A 20348-nucleotide genomic window follows, 5' to 3' on the forward strand; every position below is an offset into this window, starting at 1 on the left:
TTGAGTCAACACAGGAACACTTAGGGTTCATATGAGGTGAACGTCCAACAGTGCACTTCAACAGTGTTCTCTGAAACACTTGTGCCTGCACCAGCAGGTATGCCACAGATCGCTGCCTATCCTGGATTACCCAGGGGGGGGGGGGGGGGGGGGGGAAATCCTCAGACCTCTCCGTTTCGTGATCAGACGTGCTCGTCCAGTACCATACCGCCCTCTCGTTATGCCACAGCCCTTCGGCCACTTTCCACAGGTGTTCACGACAATAATACGGCAACAGGCGAGCGGCTTCGCCGTTTCAGAGATTCTCCTTTCCAGCCGTAGCGCCACAACAATGTACCCTTTGTGAGAACCTCTTACATCACTGGATCTCCGCATTTGCGGCTCGTATCTTCGCTATAATGACTGCCGGTTCGTCTACCTTCCGGTCACATTCTTTCCTTACTACGTCACGTGCCCTCAACACCACCAGAAGGCAGTCAACCTCGCGGTGGACAGTGTATAAAATTATACGTTGTCGTGTTGGAAGCTGGACAGAGCCTTAGAGATTGGATAAGAGTCCCTAACCGTTCTTTTCACCAACCTGTTGTCTTCCAAAGTTGGTCTCCAACGCAGAAGACAAGTGATCGGTAGTGGGATCTTGTTCAGCGGAGGCTGCTATGCTGCCGTCTCAAACTTGTACCTGTGTTTGTACTTTTTTTATGGGATGCCACTTGCCCAGGTATCTACAGAGTGTATCTACAATGTGCAAAATACGTAGTACTGACAATCATGGTAGGCAAGACCACTCATTAATGTATCCTGTTTGTTTATATTTTAAAATCTCACTTTTTACACTGTCTTCTACATCAATCGACATAGCTGTCTTAATACTAGAGGTTGAACAGAAAGTCATGGGATAGCGATATGCGATATGCACATACACAAATGCTTGTAGAATCAGAAAATCAATGTATAAATGGGCAAACCACTCAAGTGGTTCATGTGAAAAAGTTGGGAGACTTTGAAGTTGGGCTGGTAATTGGAGATAGACGCAAGAGACATTCTTTTTCGGGTATCGTTAGCAATTCAATATTCTGGTATCCACAGTGTCAAGAATGTGCCGAGAATACCATATTTCAGGCATTACCCCTCACCAAGGACAACGCAGTGGCCGACGGCCTTTACTTAACGACCGAGAGCATCCTCGTTCGCGTCGAGTTGGTAGTGCTAACAGACAATAGAAATGGAAAACAGCGTTTGGCGTCATTGGCCGGGAGGCCCCTTACGGGGCAGGTCCGGCCGCCTTGGCGCAGCTCTTATTACATTCGACGCCACATTGGGCGACCTGCGAGCCGCATGGGGATGAAATCATGATGATCGCAGCAAAGCATCCACTCCATGAGCGGAGAAAATCTCCGACCCAGCCGGGAATCGAACCAGGGCCCGTAGGACGGCAGTCCGTCACGCTGACCACAGCTAACGGGGCGGGTTCTAACAGGCAATCAATGCGTGAAATAGCCGCAAAACTCAGTGTCGAAGGTACGACCAACGTGTCCGTGAGAACAGCGTGACGAAATTTAGCGCTAATGGGCTTTGGCAGCAAAAAATCGGCGTGAGTGCCTTTTGACAACAGCACATCCCGTGCAGCGCCTCCCTTGGACCGGTGACCATATCGGCTGGATCGTACACGACCGGAAAACCGAGGCTGGTCAGGTGTGTCCTGATATCAATTGGTAAAAGATGGTGGTAGGGTTCGAACCCACGAACCCGTCGTCCAAAGTTGTCAACAAGGATGAAGGTGGTGGTGGCTCCATAATGATGTGGGCTGTGTTTACATGGAATGGACAGCGTCCTTTGGTCCAACTCAACCGATGATTGACTGGAAGTGGTTATGTTTCTCTATTTGGAGACCATTTTCAGTCATTCGTGCACTTCATGTTCCCAAACAACGATGGGATTTTTGTGGATGACAGTACGCCAATTCACTGCGCCACAGTTGTTCACAGTCAGTTTAAAGAACATTGTGGACAATTGGAGCCAATTATTTTCGAACCCAAATGGCAGAGCATGAATACCATGGAAAATTTATGGGGCATAATAGAGAGGTCATTTCGTGAACAAAATCCTGCTCCGGCAACACTTTTGGAAATGTGGAGTGCTATAGAGGCAGCATGGCTCAATAATTTCGCAGGGGATTTCGAACAAGTTGTTGAGTCCATGTCACATCGAGGGAAAGGCGGTTCAAATTCAAATGGCTCTGAGCACTATGGGACTTAACTTCTGAGATCATGAGTCCCCTAAAAGAGACTACTTAAACCTAACTAACCTAAGGACATCAAGATATCCATGCCTGAGGCAGGAATCGAACCTGCGACCGTTGCGGTCGCGCGGCTACAGACTGTAGCGCCTAGAACCGCTCGGCCACTCCGGCCGTAGGAAAGGCGGTGCAACACGATATCAGGCGGTATTCGATTACTTTTGGGATCTCAGAATAAACATCTATTTGTACAATATTGTCTGCCCCGGTAGCTGAATGGTCAGCACGGCGGTCTATCACGCCAAGGGACTGGGGTTCGGTTCCCGAACTGGGTCGAAGATTTTTCTCTGCCCAGGGACTTGGAGTTCTGTTGTCCTCATTATCATATCATCATCACCAGTGGAAGGCAACGCGAAACCACCAGTGGAAACACTTCCCTATACACTCATGCAGTGGTCCTCTCTGACGAGGCTTCCCCCATGACAAGACATGCCGTAAGGCACAACACAAAGTTTTTTTTCTACAATATTCATGGATTCACTTTCTTTAAAGTCAGAAAAGAATAGATTTCAAAAATACTAGAGAAAACATGAAAAAGCATGAAATTTCAAGTAAATGTTCCGGAACAATACACTCATGAGCCAAAAAAAAAGGTTCAAATGTGTGTGAAATCTTATGAGACTTAACTGCTAAGGTCATCAGTCCCTAAGCTTACACACTACTTAACCTAAATTATCCTAAGAACAAACACACACACCCATGCCCGAGGTAGGACTCGAACCTCCTCCGGAACCAGCTGCACAGTCCATGACTGCAGCGCCGAGACCGCTCGGCTAATCCCGCGCGGCGATGACCCAAAACATTATCCCCACATTATCAGCAACGCCTATGGCAAGGTTGAATGCTCGTAGTGGAATTACTGGCAGACAACCCAGTAGCGTAAGAATTAGCAATGGGCATTCATTAGTGTGAAGATACCGGCCGCAAAGGACGGAATCTATTGTTATTGGAGGTTCTCATAAAAGGCACATTGTTGTGGCTCTGCGGCTGGGAACGAGAATATCTGAAACGGCGAAGTTGGCCGCCCTTTGGGGTACTACTGTCTTGAGCAACTGTGGGAAGTGGTTGAAGGGTTTTGAAATAACATGTAGGTCAAATGGTTCAAAGCACTATGCGACTTAACACCTGAGGTCATCAGTTCCCTAGACTCAGAACGACTTAAACCTAACTACACACATCCATGCCAGAGGCAGGTTTTGGAACCTGCAACTATAGCAGCAGCCCGGTTCCGAACGCCTAGAACCACTCAGCGTATCGCGTAGGCTGTGTGGCATTGGACGACCACATCTCATCAAAAGACGTAGAGGTTGGAGGATCACCGGCTGTGTAATCCAGGATAGGCAGCGATCTGTGGTGACAGAATACAATGTTGGTGCTGGCGCAAGTGTTTTGGAGTAGATCGTGCAAAGGCCACAGTTGAACATGGGGCTCCACATTACACGACGCTTATATATGCCTGTGTTGCCCCAATGACATTGTCAGTTATTATTGCAGTGGGCACAGCATCACTGAGTTATCAGTGTGGAGCAATAGACATGTGTCATGTGTCGAATGAATTGCGTTTCTTCCTACACCAGGTGGATGGTTGGGTCCTTACACACCTTCATCCAGGCGAATGGCGGCACTAGGAGAGGCGATTGAAAAGTCTATGCAAAGTCAGAGAGGTCGCACCACCGGCGCATATCGAGGTCATGTTTAGTCAGTAGCATCGCTGTAAAGAACTCACGCCAAGTTTCAGCCATATTGGTCTAGTTACTTTTGTTTGGAATTCGTGTGACTCAAGGAGATTGTCAAAAAATGGATGAAGAAGAATTTCGTGTGGTGTTTAAACACTACTTTATGAACGGCTAAATGCCTCAGGAGACTAAAGAGAAGATAAACATTACGGTGACTCTGCACCTTCGATTAGAACAGTTTATAAGTGGTTTCAAAATTTTCGGAGTGGCCATAGGGGCACAAGTGATGTTGAACCTTCTAGACTCCCTGTGGAAGTTACAACTCCAGAAACCATTGATAAAATCCATGATGAGGTGATGGATGACAGAAGAGTTATGGTGTGTGAGATAGCTAGGGCTGTGGGTATCTCAAATGAACGGGCACATACTATTTCGGACTATATAAAGCTACCCGAAAGGTAGGTTTCGCGACTGCTCACGCTTAACCAAAAAGGGAATCGTGAGAAGTGTTGCAAGGATGGTTTGCAACGGTTCAGGAAGAATCCGCAGGATTTTACGCGTCGTTTCGTCACTGTGGATGAGACATGGATATATTACTATACTCCTGAGGCCAAACACCAATATAATAAATGGGTTACCAAGGGAGAGTCTGCACCAAAAAAGGGGAAGACCATTCGTTTGGGCGGAAAGGTTATGGCGACTCTCTTTCGGGATTCGCAAGGGATAACCCTCATCGACTACCTGGAAGAGGGTAAAACTATTACAGCTGAATATTATTCATCGTTACTGGACCGTTTGAAAACCGAGCTGCAAGTAAAACGCCGGCGATTGGACCGCAAAAATTCCTTTTCCATCACTACAATGCACCACTCACCCCTAAGCAGTTGTGGTCGCAAAATTAATGGAAAACGGATTCCAACTCTTTTCACTCCCCCCCCCCCCCCCCCTATTCTCCAGACTTGGCTATCTCGGACCACTAGGACTAATTGTTCCCCAATTTGAAGAAATGGCTGGCAGGACAAAGATTTTATTCAAACGAGGAGGTGATTGCAGCAAATAATAGCTATTTTGCACACTTGGACAATGTCTATTATTCGGAAGGGATCAACAAATTACAACAGCGTTGGACGAAGTGTAAAAATCTAAAAGGAGAATACGTCGAAAAATTAAAAAGGTTTACCCCAAACACGTAAGTAGTTTTTTTTATTTTTGCGCAGACTTTTCAAACGGCCCTCGTAAACGTTCACTGGGATGCAGGCCTGCGAAGCCATAATTATGCTATGGGGTGCATTGAGTTGGGCTCCCGTGGGATTCGTGGTAATCGAAGTCATCGTGAGAGCAACATTATTCAGGACCACCTGCAATGCTTCATGCCTGAACAAGGCTCCCCCTACAGCGTTCATATCTTCCGACAGTATAACTGTCTGTTTCGCAAGGTGAGACTCGTGCTACAGTGATTTGAGGGGCATTATGGTGAACTGATATCTTGGCCAGCAAATGTGCCTGATCTGTATCCAACTGGAACTCATATCGGGCGGCAGCTGCAAGCACATGAACTGCCATCCCGTAATTTGTGGGAATAGCCTGACATGTGCGTAGACATCTGCTACTACATACGAGGTGCGACAGTAAAGTAATGAGACTGATGTGAAAAAAAAACGTTGTTTACCGTTTTAGTCAAGTTTGGTGTTATCTCCTTCAAAGTAGTTCCCTTCCGACTGCACACTCTTTTTCCAGCGGTTCTGATATTGATGGTGACATTTCTGGAACTCATCTTCTCTAATATCCTCCAAGAACCCTCGTGACTCCTTTTTGGACATCTTGTGTTGTTTGAAAATGGTGTTCCTTGACCGCCGTTTTGACTCTAGGAAATAGAAAAAAAGTCGCAAGGAGCGATATCTGGTGTATAAGGTGTCTGTGGTAGTACTGAAATTTGTTTTGGGGTCAAAAAGTGCTGTACTGGCAGAGCAGTATGGGATGGCGCATTATCGTGATGCAGAATCCAATTATCAGCAGTGTTGGCATGGACACAAATAACTCTTTTACGAAGCTTTTCTAAAACTTCTTTGTAGTAATATTGGTTAATTGTTTGTCCAGGAGGCACCCACTCTTTATGAACAATTCCCTTGGAATTAAAGAAGCACACAAACATGCATTTCGCTTTGGACTTTGATATGCGAGCATTTTTTTGGGCTGGGTGATCTCTTTGAGCACCATTGCGAACTTTGGCGTTTTGTCTCTGGATCGTACTGAAAAAACCAACTTTTCATCACCAATGATAACACGGCTCAATAATTATGGATTGATTTCCGTTTGCTCTAACAGATCGGCTGCCACGTTTTTCCGTGTTTCACGCTGTTGTGGCTTGAGATTTTTGGGGACCATTTCTGCACAAATCTTTCTCATACCAAGATCTTCATTTAAAATTGGACGAACCGTTTCTCGACTGATGTTCAGTTCTTCCCCAATGATTTTCATGAATACTCTTCGATCAGATCGTACGAGTTCACTCACCCTGGCCAAGTTGACATCCGTCCGTGTATTGATGGTCGTCCACTGCGATCTTTATCTTCAACATTCGTTCTGCCTTCGCTAAACGTTTTATGCCAACGAAAAACTTGAGCTTTTTACATAATCTCCTCTCCAAAAGCCTTCTGAAGCTTACCTTAAGTTGTCGTCGCGTTTTCACCCAATTTAACCCAAAATGACATACCGTTGCGCAATATTATGCGGTTCCATTTCCGTGACTAAAGACGCCAACACATGTTAGCTTATCACAGCACAACTCACGACTGAGCAGTTGCATCGATGTGCCGCTTGGACTAGAAGCATCTGCCAGACCAAGGTCAAAGATATTGTGCCTACGCGAGCCTGCAGGGTTGCCACATCATGCAAATAAAATCAGTCTCATTACTTTATTGTCGCACCTCGTACTTCTGGAATCATGTCAAGGTCTTGTAGAATCCATGCCAAGCAGAATCACTTTCGTACTGTGTTAGGATACTTTAAAAACACAGATTTCGTTACGTTTTGGCACAGGGATGTATATCGATCCGAAAAAGTCTCTTTTTGATCAGCCATTGACGAAAAAAACGTAACTGGAAAGAGAATGGTATCGTTGTTATTGTTGTGGTCTTTAGTCCTGAGACTGGTTTGTTGCTGCTCTCCATGCTACTCTATCCTGTGCAAGCTTCTTCATCTCCCAGAACCTACTGCAGTCTACATCCTTTCGAATCTGCTTAGTGTATTCATCCCTTGGTCTCCCTCTACGATTTTTACCCTGCACGCTGCCCTCCAATACTTAATTGGTGATCCCTTGATGCCTCAGAACATGTCCTACCAACCGATCCCTTCTTCTGGCCAAGTTGAGCCACAAAGTTCTCTTCTCCCCAATCCTATTCAATACTTCCTCATTAGTTATGTGATCTACCCATCTAATCTTCAGCATTCTTCTGTAGCACCACATTTCGAAAGCCTCTATTCTCTTCTTGTCTAAACTATTTATCGTCCATATCTCACTTCCATACATGGCTACACTCCATACAAATACTTTCAGAAACGACTTTCTGACACATAAATCTATACTCGATGTTAACAAATTTCTCTTCTTCAGTAACGCTTTCCTTGCCATTGCCAGTCTACATTTTATATCCTCTCTACTTCCAGCATCATCAGTTATGTTGCTCCTCAAATAGCAAAACTCCTTTACTACTTTAAGTGTCTCATTTCTGGATCTAATTCCGTCAGCATCACCAGACTTAAATCGACTACCTTCCATTTTCCTCGTCTTGCTTTTGTTGATCTTCATCTTATATCATTCTTTGAAGACACTGTCCATTCCGTTCAACTGCTCTTCCAAGTCCTTTGCTGTCTCCGACAGAATTTCAGTGTCATCGGCGAACCTCAAAGTTTTTATTTCTTCTCGATGGATTTTAATTCCTACTCCGAACTATTTCATTTGTTTCCTTTACTGCTTGCTCCATATACAGATTGAATATAACTGGGAAGAGGCTACAACCCTGTCTCACTCCCTTCCCAATAACTGTTTCCCTTTCATGTCCCTTGACTCTTATAACTGCCATCTGGTTTCTTGTACAAATTGTAAATAGCCTTTCTCTCCCTATATTTTTCCCCTGCCACCTTCAGAATTTGCTAGAGAGTATTCCAGTCAACATTGTCGAAAGCTTTCTCTAAGTCTACAAATATTAGAAACGCAGATTTGCCTTTCCTTAGTCTTTCTTCTAAGGCAGTCGTAAGGTCAGTAATGCCTCACGTGTTCCATCATTTCTACAGAATCCAAACTGATCTTCCCCGAGGTGGGCTTCTACCAATTTTTCCATTCGTCTGTAAAGAATTCGCATTAGTATTTCGCAACTGTGACTTGTTACACTGATAGTTTGGTAATTTTCACATGTGTCAACACGTGCTTTCTTTGGGATTGGCATTATTATATTCTTCTTGAAGTCTGAATGGTATCGTAAATTTCGTCATTCACAGCATGTATTGTGGTCTGCTATTGAACAGAGAGCACCCGTGGTACAGATAGGCTGTGCGGTGCTGTCGGCAGGTGGAGATGCTGTACCAGCGCTACTTCCTGCGCACCAACCAGAGCAACATGACGCACCTGCTGGGGCTGTTGCTGGCGCTGTGCACGGTGCTCGCCTCGTTGCACCTGGCCACGCTGCTCATGGCCCCCGAGGCCGCCCCCGGCGTCATCGCCAGCGGCCTGGGCGCGGGGGCGGGCGCTGGGGCGGGCGCAGACACCGGCGTCGCCTCCTCCGCCGTGGCGCTCACCCTCGTCGCCTGCATCCTCGTCTACGCCGGTGAGTACCGCCGCAGTCTGTGACGCCGCTGCTGTCGCGTCTGTAGAGTATGCGCTGTGTGGAGGCCTACCTCAAAGTGGACCTGCTACAGTCTCTCGCTACGCCGGTGAGTACCGCCCCCAGTCTGTGACGCCTGCTGCTGTCGCGTCTGTAGAGTATGCGCTGCGTGGAGGCCTACCTCAAAGGGGACCTGCTACAGTCTATCGCTACGCCGGTGAGTACCGCCCCCAGTCAGTGACGCCGGCTGCTGTCGCGTCTGTAGAGTATGTGCTGCGTGGAGGCCTACCTCAAAGGGGACCTGCTACAGTCTCTCGCTACGCCGGTGAGTACCGCCCCCAGTCAGTGACGCCGGCTGCTGTCGCGTCTGTAGAGTATGTGCTGCGCGGAGGCCTACCTCAAAGGGGACCTGCTACAGTCTCTCGCTACGCCGGTGAGTACCGCCCCAGTCTGTGACGCCAGCTGCTATCGCGTCTGTAGAGTATGCACTGCATGGAGGCCTACCTCAAAGGGGACCTGCTACAGTCTCTCGGTACGCCGGTGAGTACCGCCCTCAGTCTGTGACGCCGGCTGCTGTCGCGTCTGTAGAGTATGTGCTGTGCGGAGGCCTACCTCGAAGGGGACCTGCTACAGTCTCTCGCTACGCCGGTGAGTACCGCCCCCCGTCTGTGACGCCGGCAGCTGTCGCGTCTGTAGAGTATGCGCTGCGCGGAGGCCTACCTCAAAGGGGACCTGCTACAGTCTCTCGCTACGACGGTGAGTACCGCCCCCAGTCTGTGACGCCTGCTGCTGTCGCGTCTGTAGAGTATGCGCTGCGTGGAGGCCTACCTCAAAGGGGACCTGCTACAGTCTCTCGCTACGCCGGTGAGTACCGCCCCCAGTCTGTGACGCCGGCTGCTGTCGCGTCTGTAGAGTATGCGCTGCGCGGAGGCCTACCTCAAAGGGGACCTGCTACAGTCTCTCGCTACGCTGGTGAGTACCGCCCCCAGTCTGTGACGCCTGCTGCTGTCGCGTCTGTAGAGTATGCGCTGCGTGGAGGCCTACCTCAAAGGGGACCTGCTACAGTCTCTCGCTACGCCGGTGAGTACCGCCCCCAGTCTGTGACGCCTGCTGCTGTCGCGACTGTAGAGTATGCACTGTGTGGAGGCCTACCTCAAAGGGGACCTGCTACAGTCTCTCGCTACGCCGGTGAGTACCGCCCCCAGTCTGTGACGCCGGCTGGTGTCGCGTCTGTAGAGTATGCGCTGCGCGGATGCCTACCTCAAAGGGGACCTGCTACAGTCTCTTGCTACGCCAGTGAGTACCGCCCCCAGTCTGTGACGCCTGCTGCTGTCGCGTCTGTAGAGTATGCGCTGCGTGGAGGCCTACCTCAAAGGGGACCTGCTACAGTCTCTCGCTACGCCGGTGAGTACCGCCCCCAGTCTGTGACGCCGGCTGCTGTCGCGTCTGTAGAGTATGCGCTGCGCGGAGGCCTACCTCAAAGGGGACCTGCTACAGTCTCTCGCTACGCCGGTGAGTACCGCCCCAGTCTGTGTCGCCTGCTGCTGTCGCGTCTGTAGAGTATGCGCTGCACGGAGGCCTACCTCGAAGGGGACCTGCTACAGTCTCTCGCTACGCCAGTGAGTACCGCCCCCAGGCTGTGACGCCGGCTGCTGTCGCGTCTGTAGAGTATGCGCTGCACGGAGGCCTACCTCAAAGGGGACCTGCTACAGTCTCTCGCTACGCCGGTGAGTACCGCCCCCAGTCTGTGACGCCGGCTGCTGTCGCGTCTGTAGAGTATGCGCTGCGCGGAGGCCTACCTCAAAGGGGACCTGCTACAGTCTCTCGCTACGCCGGTGAGTACCGCCCCCAGTCTGTGACGCCGGCTGCTGTCGCGTCTGTAGAGTATGCGCTGCACGGAGGCCTACCTCAAAGAGGACCTGCTACAGTCTCTCGCTACGCCGGTGAGTACCGCCCCAGTCTGTGACGCCGGGTGCTGTCGCGTCTGTAGAGTATGCGCTGCGCGGAGGCGTACCTCGAAGGGGACCTGCTACAGTCTCTCGCTACGCCGGTGAGTACCGCCCCAGTCTGTGACTCCACTGCTGTCGCGTCTGTAGAGTATGCGCTGCGCGGAGGCCTACCTCAAAGGGGACCTGCTACGGTCTCTCGCTACGCCGGTGAGTACCGCCCCCAGTCTGTGACGCCGGCTGCTGTCGCGTCTGTAGAGTATGCGCTGCGCGGAGGCCTACCTCAAAGGGGACCTGCTACAGTCTCTCGCTACGCCGGTGAGTACCGCCCCAGTCTGTGACGCCGCTGCTGTCGCGTCTGTAGAGTACGCGCTGCGCGGAGGCCTACCTCAAAGGGGACCTGCTACAGTCTCTCGCTATGTACAGCCACAGGTGTGAGTACACTAGCTCTTCACATTCCAGTACGCAACTTTCAGAACTTTCACGCAGACTGTTAAGACTTCATTTATAATGTGCGTTTCAGATAGATTACAGTGCTCTGTAAACTAGTAGTCGTCAGATTTCTTAGCTCAGGATCCAATACTGACATTGTGAGATCGCATCATGATCCACATGTGTACCGAAATCGCTATTAATTCGTAACCTACATAAATTAATGTGTCATGAGCTTGCAGTAGACCAGCTAAAGGCGAGATAATTTGGCACCCCAAGAACAAGTCGGACCCATTTGAAAAACATGGTGTTGACTGTTTCAGATTACTGTCACCCTCATATACTCCAAAGTCGCGACGAAGCACTGAGCTGCACGTCCGAGTAGGTGATTAACTTCTTACGAGGACCGTTCCCTAAGTAAGGCATCATATTTTTGTTTCTTGGTCACTTACGTTTGAAAGCAGACGGAATACGTTGTGGGACATCATGCCATATTCCCGCTTCAGCCCCTATAGTTTCGTGAACTTCCAATAGGTAGTGGCTCTAAACATAGCCTTGAAAATGACATCTCTCATGGAGGTGTGTACCAAGCAGAGACCTGTCAATGAGTTTCTTTTGGCGGAAAACGAGAGCATCGCAGAATTCAACAGCCGCCTGCAGTGACTTGGCAGTGAACAAAAGCACGTTGAGTCGTTGGGCGAGCCGTACATCATCGTAGCATCAAGGTCACACAAACCTATCCCATCAGCTGTGTGCCAGCTGCTTCCAAACAGCTGTGACTCCTGCAATGTTGGAACGTACGGACACTCTCATTCGTTGCTCAACTCGACGGCCCTGTTGGTAGTAGCGACAAGTACACCATATGGGGTTCCTCGTCGCCATAATCAGCAACAAAGAACCATCTGTGTGGATTGCTTCCGCGTTACGAGACTGATTATAACAATTTCTTGTCGAACATCGTCACAGATGAAGGAATATGAGTTCATCATATGCGATCTGAAGTTTTCCCGCTGTGTTTCCGATTTGAATAGTTCTCGGGTATCCAACCGGGTAGCATCACAATTTCTGCACAATATTTCGACAGACTTACACGCTACCATCTTCAGGTGGTTCCTGACGAATGCTGTGCTTTCCTCCCGGCGCCCTAAATATACTAGCCGTTACCCCCCTCCACCGTTCCTCTGCTGGTGTCTTCGGTGCGGCCAGAGCGGCGGCTACTGGAGGTGGTGTGGGAAGCGGCGCCTGGGTCTGAACTGGGGTCTGCAGTCTCCCTGCAGTCCTCGGTCCTCGATCTCTGGGACCGGATCTTTCTCTCCAGGCTGAGTGCAGGGTTCCAGGCCTGACTAAGTTGAGGGCCACTGCTTTTATTAATTAGAACATCCTGTTGTCGGATTTCGATGGCCTCTTTAGTAACGCAGTCCCAGAAGTAGGAGGACTGACAGAGTATTTTTGTTTCCAGAATGAGATTTTCACTCTGCAGCGGAGTGTGCGCTGATATGAAACTTCGTGACAGATTAAAACTGTGTGCTCGACCGAGACTCGAACTCGGGACCTTTGCCTTTCGCGGGCAAGTGCTCTACTGACTGAGCTACCGAAGCACGACTCACGCCCGGTACTCACAGCCTTACTTCTGCCAGTATCTCGTCTCCTGCTTTCCAAACTTTACCGAAGCTCTCCTGCGAACCATGTAGAACTAGCACTCCTGAAAGAAAGGATATTGCAGGGACATGGCTTAGCCACAGCCTGGGGGATGTTTCCAGTCCATAGTCCATAGTACGGCCAGTCTCTATACAATGGTCAGCAACGGCTGATTTAGTGGTCTTGCGTAATTCGGTATGGTGCTTGTGTTGGCGGCACCTCCCTTCTACAATGCGGACCGTCTCCCCAATGTATGACATTCCGCACTGACAGGCAATTTGATAAACGTCTGGTTTTCGAAGGCCTAGCTCATCTTTCACTGATCCCAGTAGAGTCAAGGTTTTTACAGGGGGTCGGAATACACATTTCACATTGTGTTTCCCCAGCATTCTACCGATTCTTCTTGAGGTATTTCCGACAAACGGAATGCACACCAATGACTTGTGTTCTTCTGTTTCTTCTTCTTCTTCTTCTTCTTCTTCTTCTTCTCGTTGTACCCATTTTCCGAAATGTTGTCTCGAGGTGCTGCAGTTTTGGTGGAAGGACCTCCTGATCGCAGATCGATCGTGCCCTGTGAACAAGTGTGCGCAAACGCCTACGCTGGGTTCAATGAAAGATGACCTAGGCCTTCGAAAACCAGGCGTTTATCAAATTCCCTGTCAGTGCGGAAAATCACGCATTGGGGAGACAGTCCGCACTGTAGAAGAGAGGTGCCGCGAACATAACCGGCAATACAATGTCTCATGTGCTCACTCATGGCGCAACCGTCACCTCTGAAGTTCACTGTGGTACCCTCATGAATTTAAGAATCGATTTCAGCTTATTTGCCGCCACAAAATCTCAAAACGAACTTCTCCTTCTTGATGACAAGGCCTCACTTAAATGCACCAGGGAGAAGCTCACAAAACTTCGCTGTACCATTCTTCCTCATGCAGCGTATTTCCCTTATCTCACCCCTTCCAACTGTCTGTCGCAGAGGAGGATGCAGTCCTTGGGAACCAGTACGTGGATGATGGAGAGTTTATTGATGCAGCAACATCTTGGATCCGACGTACACCACTAGAGTGGCACGTACCATGCGGGCATACAAGCCCAGGAAGCAAGGCAGCGTAAGGGTATCGAACAGAATGGATGTTGTTGTTGTGGTCTTCAGTCCTGAGACTGGTTTGTTGCAGCTGTCCATGCTACTCTATCCTGTGCAAGCTTCTTCATCTCCCAGTACCGTCTGCAACCTACATACTTCTGAATCTGCTTGGTGTATTCATCTCTTGGTCTCCCTTTACGATTTTTGTGCCACAAACTTCTCTTCTCCCCAGTCCTATTCAATACTTCCTCATTAGTTATGTGATCTACCCATCTAATCTTCAGCATTCTTCTGTAGCACCACATTTATAAAGCTTCTATTCTCTTCTTGTCCAAACTATTTATCGTCCATGATTCCCATACATGGCTACACTCCATACAAATACTTAACTTCTATTTACGTGTAATTAAAAACAGCAGTGACCGCCATTCGGAAATGAACGCTGTAAGTTTCGTAATGTGATTCACAATTTTTGCCGTACCTTGCTTCGTAGTCGGTCATTGCCAGTTATAATTCAACTGTTACAGAGAAAACACCAAGTATAAATACCAGCAAGAGGATATTTTTCGCTGGCTTAAAAAAAAACTATTAAGCACAGTATAAACCAGACTCGTCCCAATCTCCTGCAGCTCGTCCGTTTATACAAGTCACGTGACATAATGTACGAACTTGACTTCCTCCCACGTGATTGGGGTCACATAGTTTTACGTTTACCCGCGTCTTTCCGACTGTATACCCGGGCCGCTGAAACATGTCATTTCAAGGTCACTCCCCAAGCGCCGTAGAGTTGGTAATACGGGCTGTTCAAAAAGTCTCTCCGCATTGCCGTATGATTGTTAGCGTGCCGTATTCCGCAGTGAATATATCGAAATGAAACTCAGTGGAATACAAGTTATTAATTTATTGAATATTAATTTTTACTTACAAATTTTCACATTAATTGTTGAAAGTGTCCCCTCTGTTGTTCAATACACAATTCAATTCGTCTAATCATGTTTCCAAACACAAGATGTAACATTCCTTCTGCAACAGAAGCAGTGAAATGCGATATTGCAGTTTTCAATTCGTCGATGGATTTTGGACCGTTCTTATAGACAGTTGCTTTCGCTGCACCCCAGAAGCAAAAGTCAGGTGGTGTTAGGTGAGGCGATCGTGGAGACCAAAGTTCAAAGTGGTTCAAATGGCTCTGAGCACTATGGGACTTAACTTCTGACGTCATCAGTCCCTTAGAACTACTTAAACCTAACTAACCGAAGGACATCACACTCATCCACGCCCGAGGCAGGATTCGAACCTGCGACCGTAGCGGTCGCGCAATTTCAGACTGTAGCGCCTAGAACCGCTCGGTCACTCCGGCCGGCTGAGGCCAAAGTCCCTGTGAAATTATGCTATCACCAAAAACATAAGGAAGCAGTGACATTGAAACGCGAACTGTATGCGCGGTTGCACCATCCTGTTGAAAATAACCGTTCAGTATTTCACTTGAAACAAGTTCTCCTGTGAATGGGTACAGAGTATCACTGCAGTATCGTTGTGCGTTTCTTGGTTCGTTGAAAAACATGGGTCTCACAATCTGACGTCCAGAAATTGCAATGTAAACTTCTATTTTATCAGAAAGAAGTGGTCCCTCATGAATACGCGATGGACTTGCAGTACGAGAATTTTGTGAGTTCATGTAGCCGGATAAATGAAACCACGCCTCATCGGTGAAACACGTTTCGTTGAGATATCCCTTCCATTTTGTTGAACGAAGTTTTTGAACCATTGATAATAATGAAGGCTCTTGCCACGATCAGTATTTTTCATTTCTCGCACGACTGTCACTTTGTATGGGAAAAAGTCCTAATTTTTTCGTTACAGCTGTGTGGGCGGTTCAAACACTTAACATCGATTTCCTGGGCGAGTTTTCTTACTGACTTGTTCGGACTCGTGGACATTTTATCGGAAATATCGAGCAGTTTATCCTCAGACAAAACGCTAGGACGGCCACTTCTCGGTGCATCTGCCACTGAACCCGTACCTCGAAATTTGTTAATCAAATCTCGCATAGTGGGAATGTTGTCTCCGGGAAAACTGAATTAAATGTTTGACCAACTGAAACTGTGTATTTACCGCCAGCTTTGAACACTTGTTCGACTAAAAACACACGTTCTTCAATGGTTAGCATTTTAACAGTGACAAAAACGAAACAAACGAACACAGGAACGAAACTTGGACGTTAACGTCAACACATGACGACACTCACCAGCGACACTCCTGACTCTGGCTGAGATAAACGAAACAGCGGAATGCTGGGAGAGTCCACCTGAAGGGGAGTAACCCAGGCAGGCGGACAATCATACGGCACTGCGGAGAGACTTTCTGAACACCCCGTATAACTGATAAACAAGTGAGGAACGCGAGACGCCTCGTCTTCTGAACCAGTAGCAGCACCGAACAAAAGCCGGTTGCGGTGTCGACGCTAGCACGTTGCCGGCTTCCGTGTAAACATTGTATGCTGGTGCGCGAACGCCTGCTTCTGCATCATGTTACCGCCTCGACTACAGGTTTTGTTCGTTAAAAAAATGTCACCAAAACAATATCGTTCACCAAGCGACAATCCGTAGCGTCGTGGAGTGCCATTGAATAGTCAGGCTTTCGAATTGCTACAGAGGGCGCGAGAGTTTTACGAACAAAAAAAGAATTTGTTTCTGTTAATGGACATGTGTCCGATGCCAGCCGAGAAACTGTTAGACCGTACCTCCAAAACTCTAGGACTCAGTGAAAGAACAATTATAAGGAAAGTGGTGCTACTACAGGACTTAACAAGACGGTGAAATAAACCGTATGGAAGGGAGAAGCAGTGTGTTTTTAAGTAATCCGGGAAAGACTAAAAAAGTAACCTCGTCCTGTTACAGATATTGATTCTTTCCAATCCGATGCAATTCGTCGGCACATACCATAAAAGGAAAGAATACCACACAGTAGCGAAGTCACTAATTTCTTTAAAAGGAAGTTAACTTTTCTCAGGTGGGAAATTAGTTATTAGAAAGTATGGGTCTCCGTTTTAAAAAGTTATATGGACGAGAACTGTTACTTAAAAAAGCTCATGTCACTACAGCTCGTACCATTTTCTTACACTAAATTGTAGGAAAGGACATACACTCAGTCATACGGTTAGACGAAACCTGGGTCATGGCTGGAGAACCGATTGACAAATGCTGGACAGTTGATTCTCCAAAGCCGGCCGATGTGGCCGAATAGTTCTAGGCACTTCAGTGTGCAACGACGCAACCGCGACGGTCGCAGGTTCGAATCCTGCCTCTGGCATGGGTGTGTGTGATGTCCTCAGGTTAGTTAGGTTTAAGTAGTTCTAAGTTATAGAGCACTAATGACCTCAGATGTTAAGTCCCATAGAGGTCAGAGCTATTTGAATCATTTGATACTCCTAATAGCAGCGAACATCAGCCAACAGGAAGAGGGTGCCGATTAATTGTGGCCCATGGAGGATGTTTTGTAAGTAGGCTGTTTAGGTTTTTATGTTGGAGTGTAGCCATGTATGGGTGTGAAACATGGACGATAAATAGTTTAGACAAGATGAAGCTTTCGAAATATGGTGCTACAGAAGAATGCTGAAGATTAGATAGGCAGATCACATAACTAATGAGGACGTATTGAATAGGATTGGGGAGAAGAGAAATTTGTGGCACAACTTGACCAGAAGAAGGGATCAGTTTGGAGGACATGTTGTGAGGCATCAAGCTATCACCAATTTAGTATTGAAGGGCAGCGTGGAGGGCAAGAGTCGTAGAGGGAGACCAAGACATGAATACACTAAGCAGGATTCAAAAGGAGGTAGGGTGCAATAGTTACTTGGAAAAAAAAAATGTCTCTGAGCACTATGGCACTTACATGCAGTGGTCATCAGTCCCCTGGAACTTAGAACTACTTACACCTAACTAACCTAAGGACATCACACACTTCCATGCCTGAGGCAGGATTCGAAACTGCGACCGTAGCGGTCACGCGGTTCCAGACTGTAGCGCCTAGAACCGCTCAGCCACTCCGGCCAGCGGTTACTTGGAGATGACGAAACTTGCACGGGTTAGTCGCATGGAGAGTTCCATCAAACTAATCTCTGGGCTCAAGACCACAACTTTGTCACCAGAATCGAAATGGTAGGCCTCATATCATCGGGAATTGCATACATCCACTTTTTTCTGTCCACGACTTTTCCAAATGTTCTGTGACTGCCTTGGTAGCGACGCCGCAGCTAGCTCGGTATTTCGAAGAGCTAACAGACCAGTTGAACAGTATTAGTCAAGATATCCCTCAGAAGGACATCTAATAACTATGTCAATCAATGCCAAGCCGAACAACTGCTTGCATAAGGGCTGGACGTGGACAATCGCTTTATTGGTGTTGTGTACATAGTTCCGCATAGTCAGCACGTACACAACTTTCCCACAACACCGCGCCCCACTAAGCACAACAGCGCAGGCGCAGCGCTCGTCTGTCTCAGCACTACGAGTTGGCGCTGCCTTAGAGACGGACCAAATTCTGCTTCCGCCGATCCGTGTATTCATATGTAACGCTGCCAATGAGATTGCTGCTGATGTAGAACCTTTTCTCCTCGCAGATCACACTCGCGCAGTGATACCTGAACGCTCGAGGTATTATAATGAGTGTACAAACCTCCGATTAGTCAGTCTGCATTAGTCTGCACCAGTCTGAGTTGGCCTGTATTAGTCTGCATTTGTCTGTACCAGTCTATAGTCAAGTTTCAGTCTGCGCCTAATAAGATTATCATGTTCCTGTACATAGCCATGAAGAGAAATGTATAGACACTTTTGTCAAGTATCAGAGATATGAGAGAATAAGATTAACGCACCAAGACGAAAGGAACTTCAGATTGTCAATTGTAAATAGCATCCAGAATCAAGTTACATAATGTGTATATTTTTTATTATTTTAATAAATGTGTGTGAAAATTAAAATCAAGTTCTGTTTAAAGTTGGTCACCGTCAGTCTGCTACTCTAAGCGTGCAAGTGGCATTTCTATCGTCTGACCTAACAGCAGAAGATAAACACGCCACGATAAGACGACGAGACATATTGCTGACACTCGTCTACTTCGTTAGTGCGACAAGGTCTTACAGTACGCACACAACTATTGACTTGCTCAATTCGTGAAGCAGTTTCTCTAGAGTAAATTACCCATAGTTATCATTTGTTTGTCTGTATATGCGCATTATATCTACTGATTTCCGTCCCATTCGAAGGATTCCTTTGTGGTAAGTTTTCTTTGTTTGTCTTAGAGTTTATATTGCTCCGAATCACTACTGTCATTTTTTGTCGTACCTGTTGCGTAACGCTGTATGCGCCTGTCATAAAGCTGATAGTTGTTGCATGGAAACAGACCACACCATAACAGCAACGCGTTGGTGGTATGGGTTCTCTTCCTGCCACGTTCATACGTTTGCCGATGCGTACATTTGGTCAATACAACAAATTTGTGTCATGCAAACCATTCGGATAAATGAATAACGCAAATAACTTTATTCAGAAATGAATTACTTACAGACAAAGAGATATAAATGATGGCCCTTTTTAGCTAAAGAATTATGGAATATTATTTGTTTAATCATGAATCAGCATTTGGGGCACCATTATTCTCTTTGACAGGGGCTGGGCGTAGGGACTTTTGTACACTTTTTGCACGTACCGGAGTGTTGCTCTCTATATGGCGAGCTACAATGTTCGGGCAGGAATTTTTCACTCGAGCACAGGCAGCCAGAGGGGTTAGAAATGAAAATAGTTCCACTAGATGATTTTTTCCCCTCTTTGGCGACCAACTGGAGTGTAGCCTGCTCGGAAACACTTCAATATTGTTAACATGACTGGTAGGGTAGATTAATACTAAAGAAACTGCAGAAAGGTGGGAATTTAAGGAGATGGGACCTGGATAAACTAAAAGAACCAGAGGTTGCACAGAGTTTCAGGGAGAGTATAAGGGAGCAATTGACAGGAATGGGGGAAAGAAATACGGTAGAAGAAGAATTGGTAGCTTTGAGGGATGAAGTAGTGAAGGCAGCAGAGGATCAAGTAGGTAAAAAGACGAGGGCTAGTAGAAATCCTTGGGTAACAGAAGAAATATTGAATTTAATTGATAAAAAGGAGAAAATATAAAAATGCAGTAAATGAAGCACGCAAAAAGGAATACAGACGTCTCAAAAATGAGATCGACAGGAAATGCAAAATGGCTAAGCACGGATGGCTAGAGGACAAATGTAGGGATGTAGAGGCTTATCTCACTAGGGGTAAGATAGATACTGCTTACAGGAAAATTAAAGAGACCTTTGGAGATAAGAGAACCACTTGTATGAACATCAGGAGTTCAGATGGAAACGCAGTTCTAAGCAAAGAAGGGAAAGCAGAAAGGTGGAAGGAGTATATAGAGGGTCTATACAAGGGCGA

General features: G+C 47.3%; 1 protein-coding gene across 1 annotated transcript in view; it reads left to right on the forward strand.

Moving 5' to 3' along the window:
• LOC126295328 (adenylate cyclase type 6) overlaps positions 1-20348 on the forward strand; it is a 2630635-nt gene that overhangs the window by 1391172 nt on the left and 1219115 nt on the right. Inside the window, exon 6 of the mRNA XM_049987795.1 lies at positions 8540-8795. Within this exon, the coding sequence (XP_049843752.1) occupies positions 8540-8795 (256 nt within the window). The remainder of the gene's footprint in view (positions 1-8539; positions 8796-20348) is intronic.

This window comes from Schistocerca gregaria, chromosome 11 (genome assembly GCF_023897955.1).
Source record: "Schistocerca gregaria isolate iqSchGreg1 chromosome 11, iqSchGreg1.2, whole genome shotgun sequence".
NCBI lineage: Eukaryota > Metazoa > Arthropoda > Insecta > Orthoptera > Acrididae > Schistocerca > Schistocerca gregaria.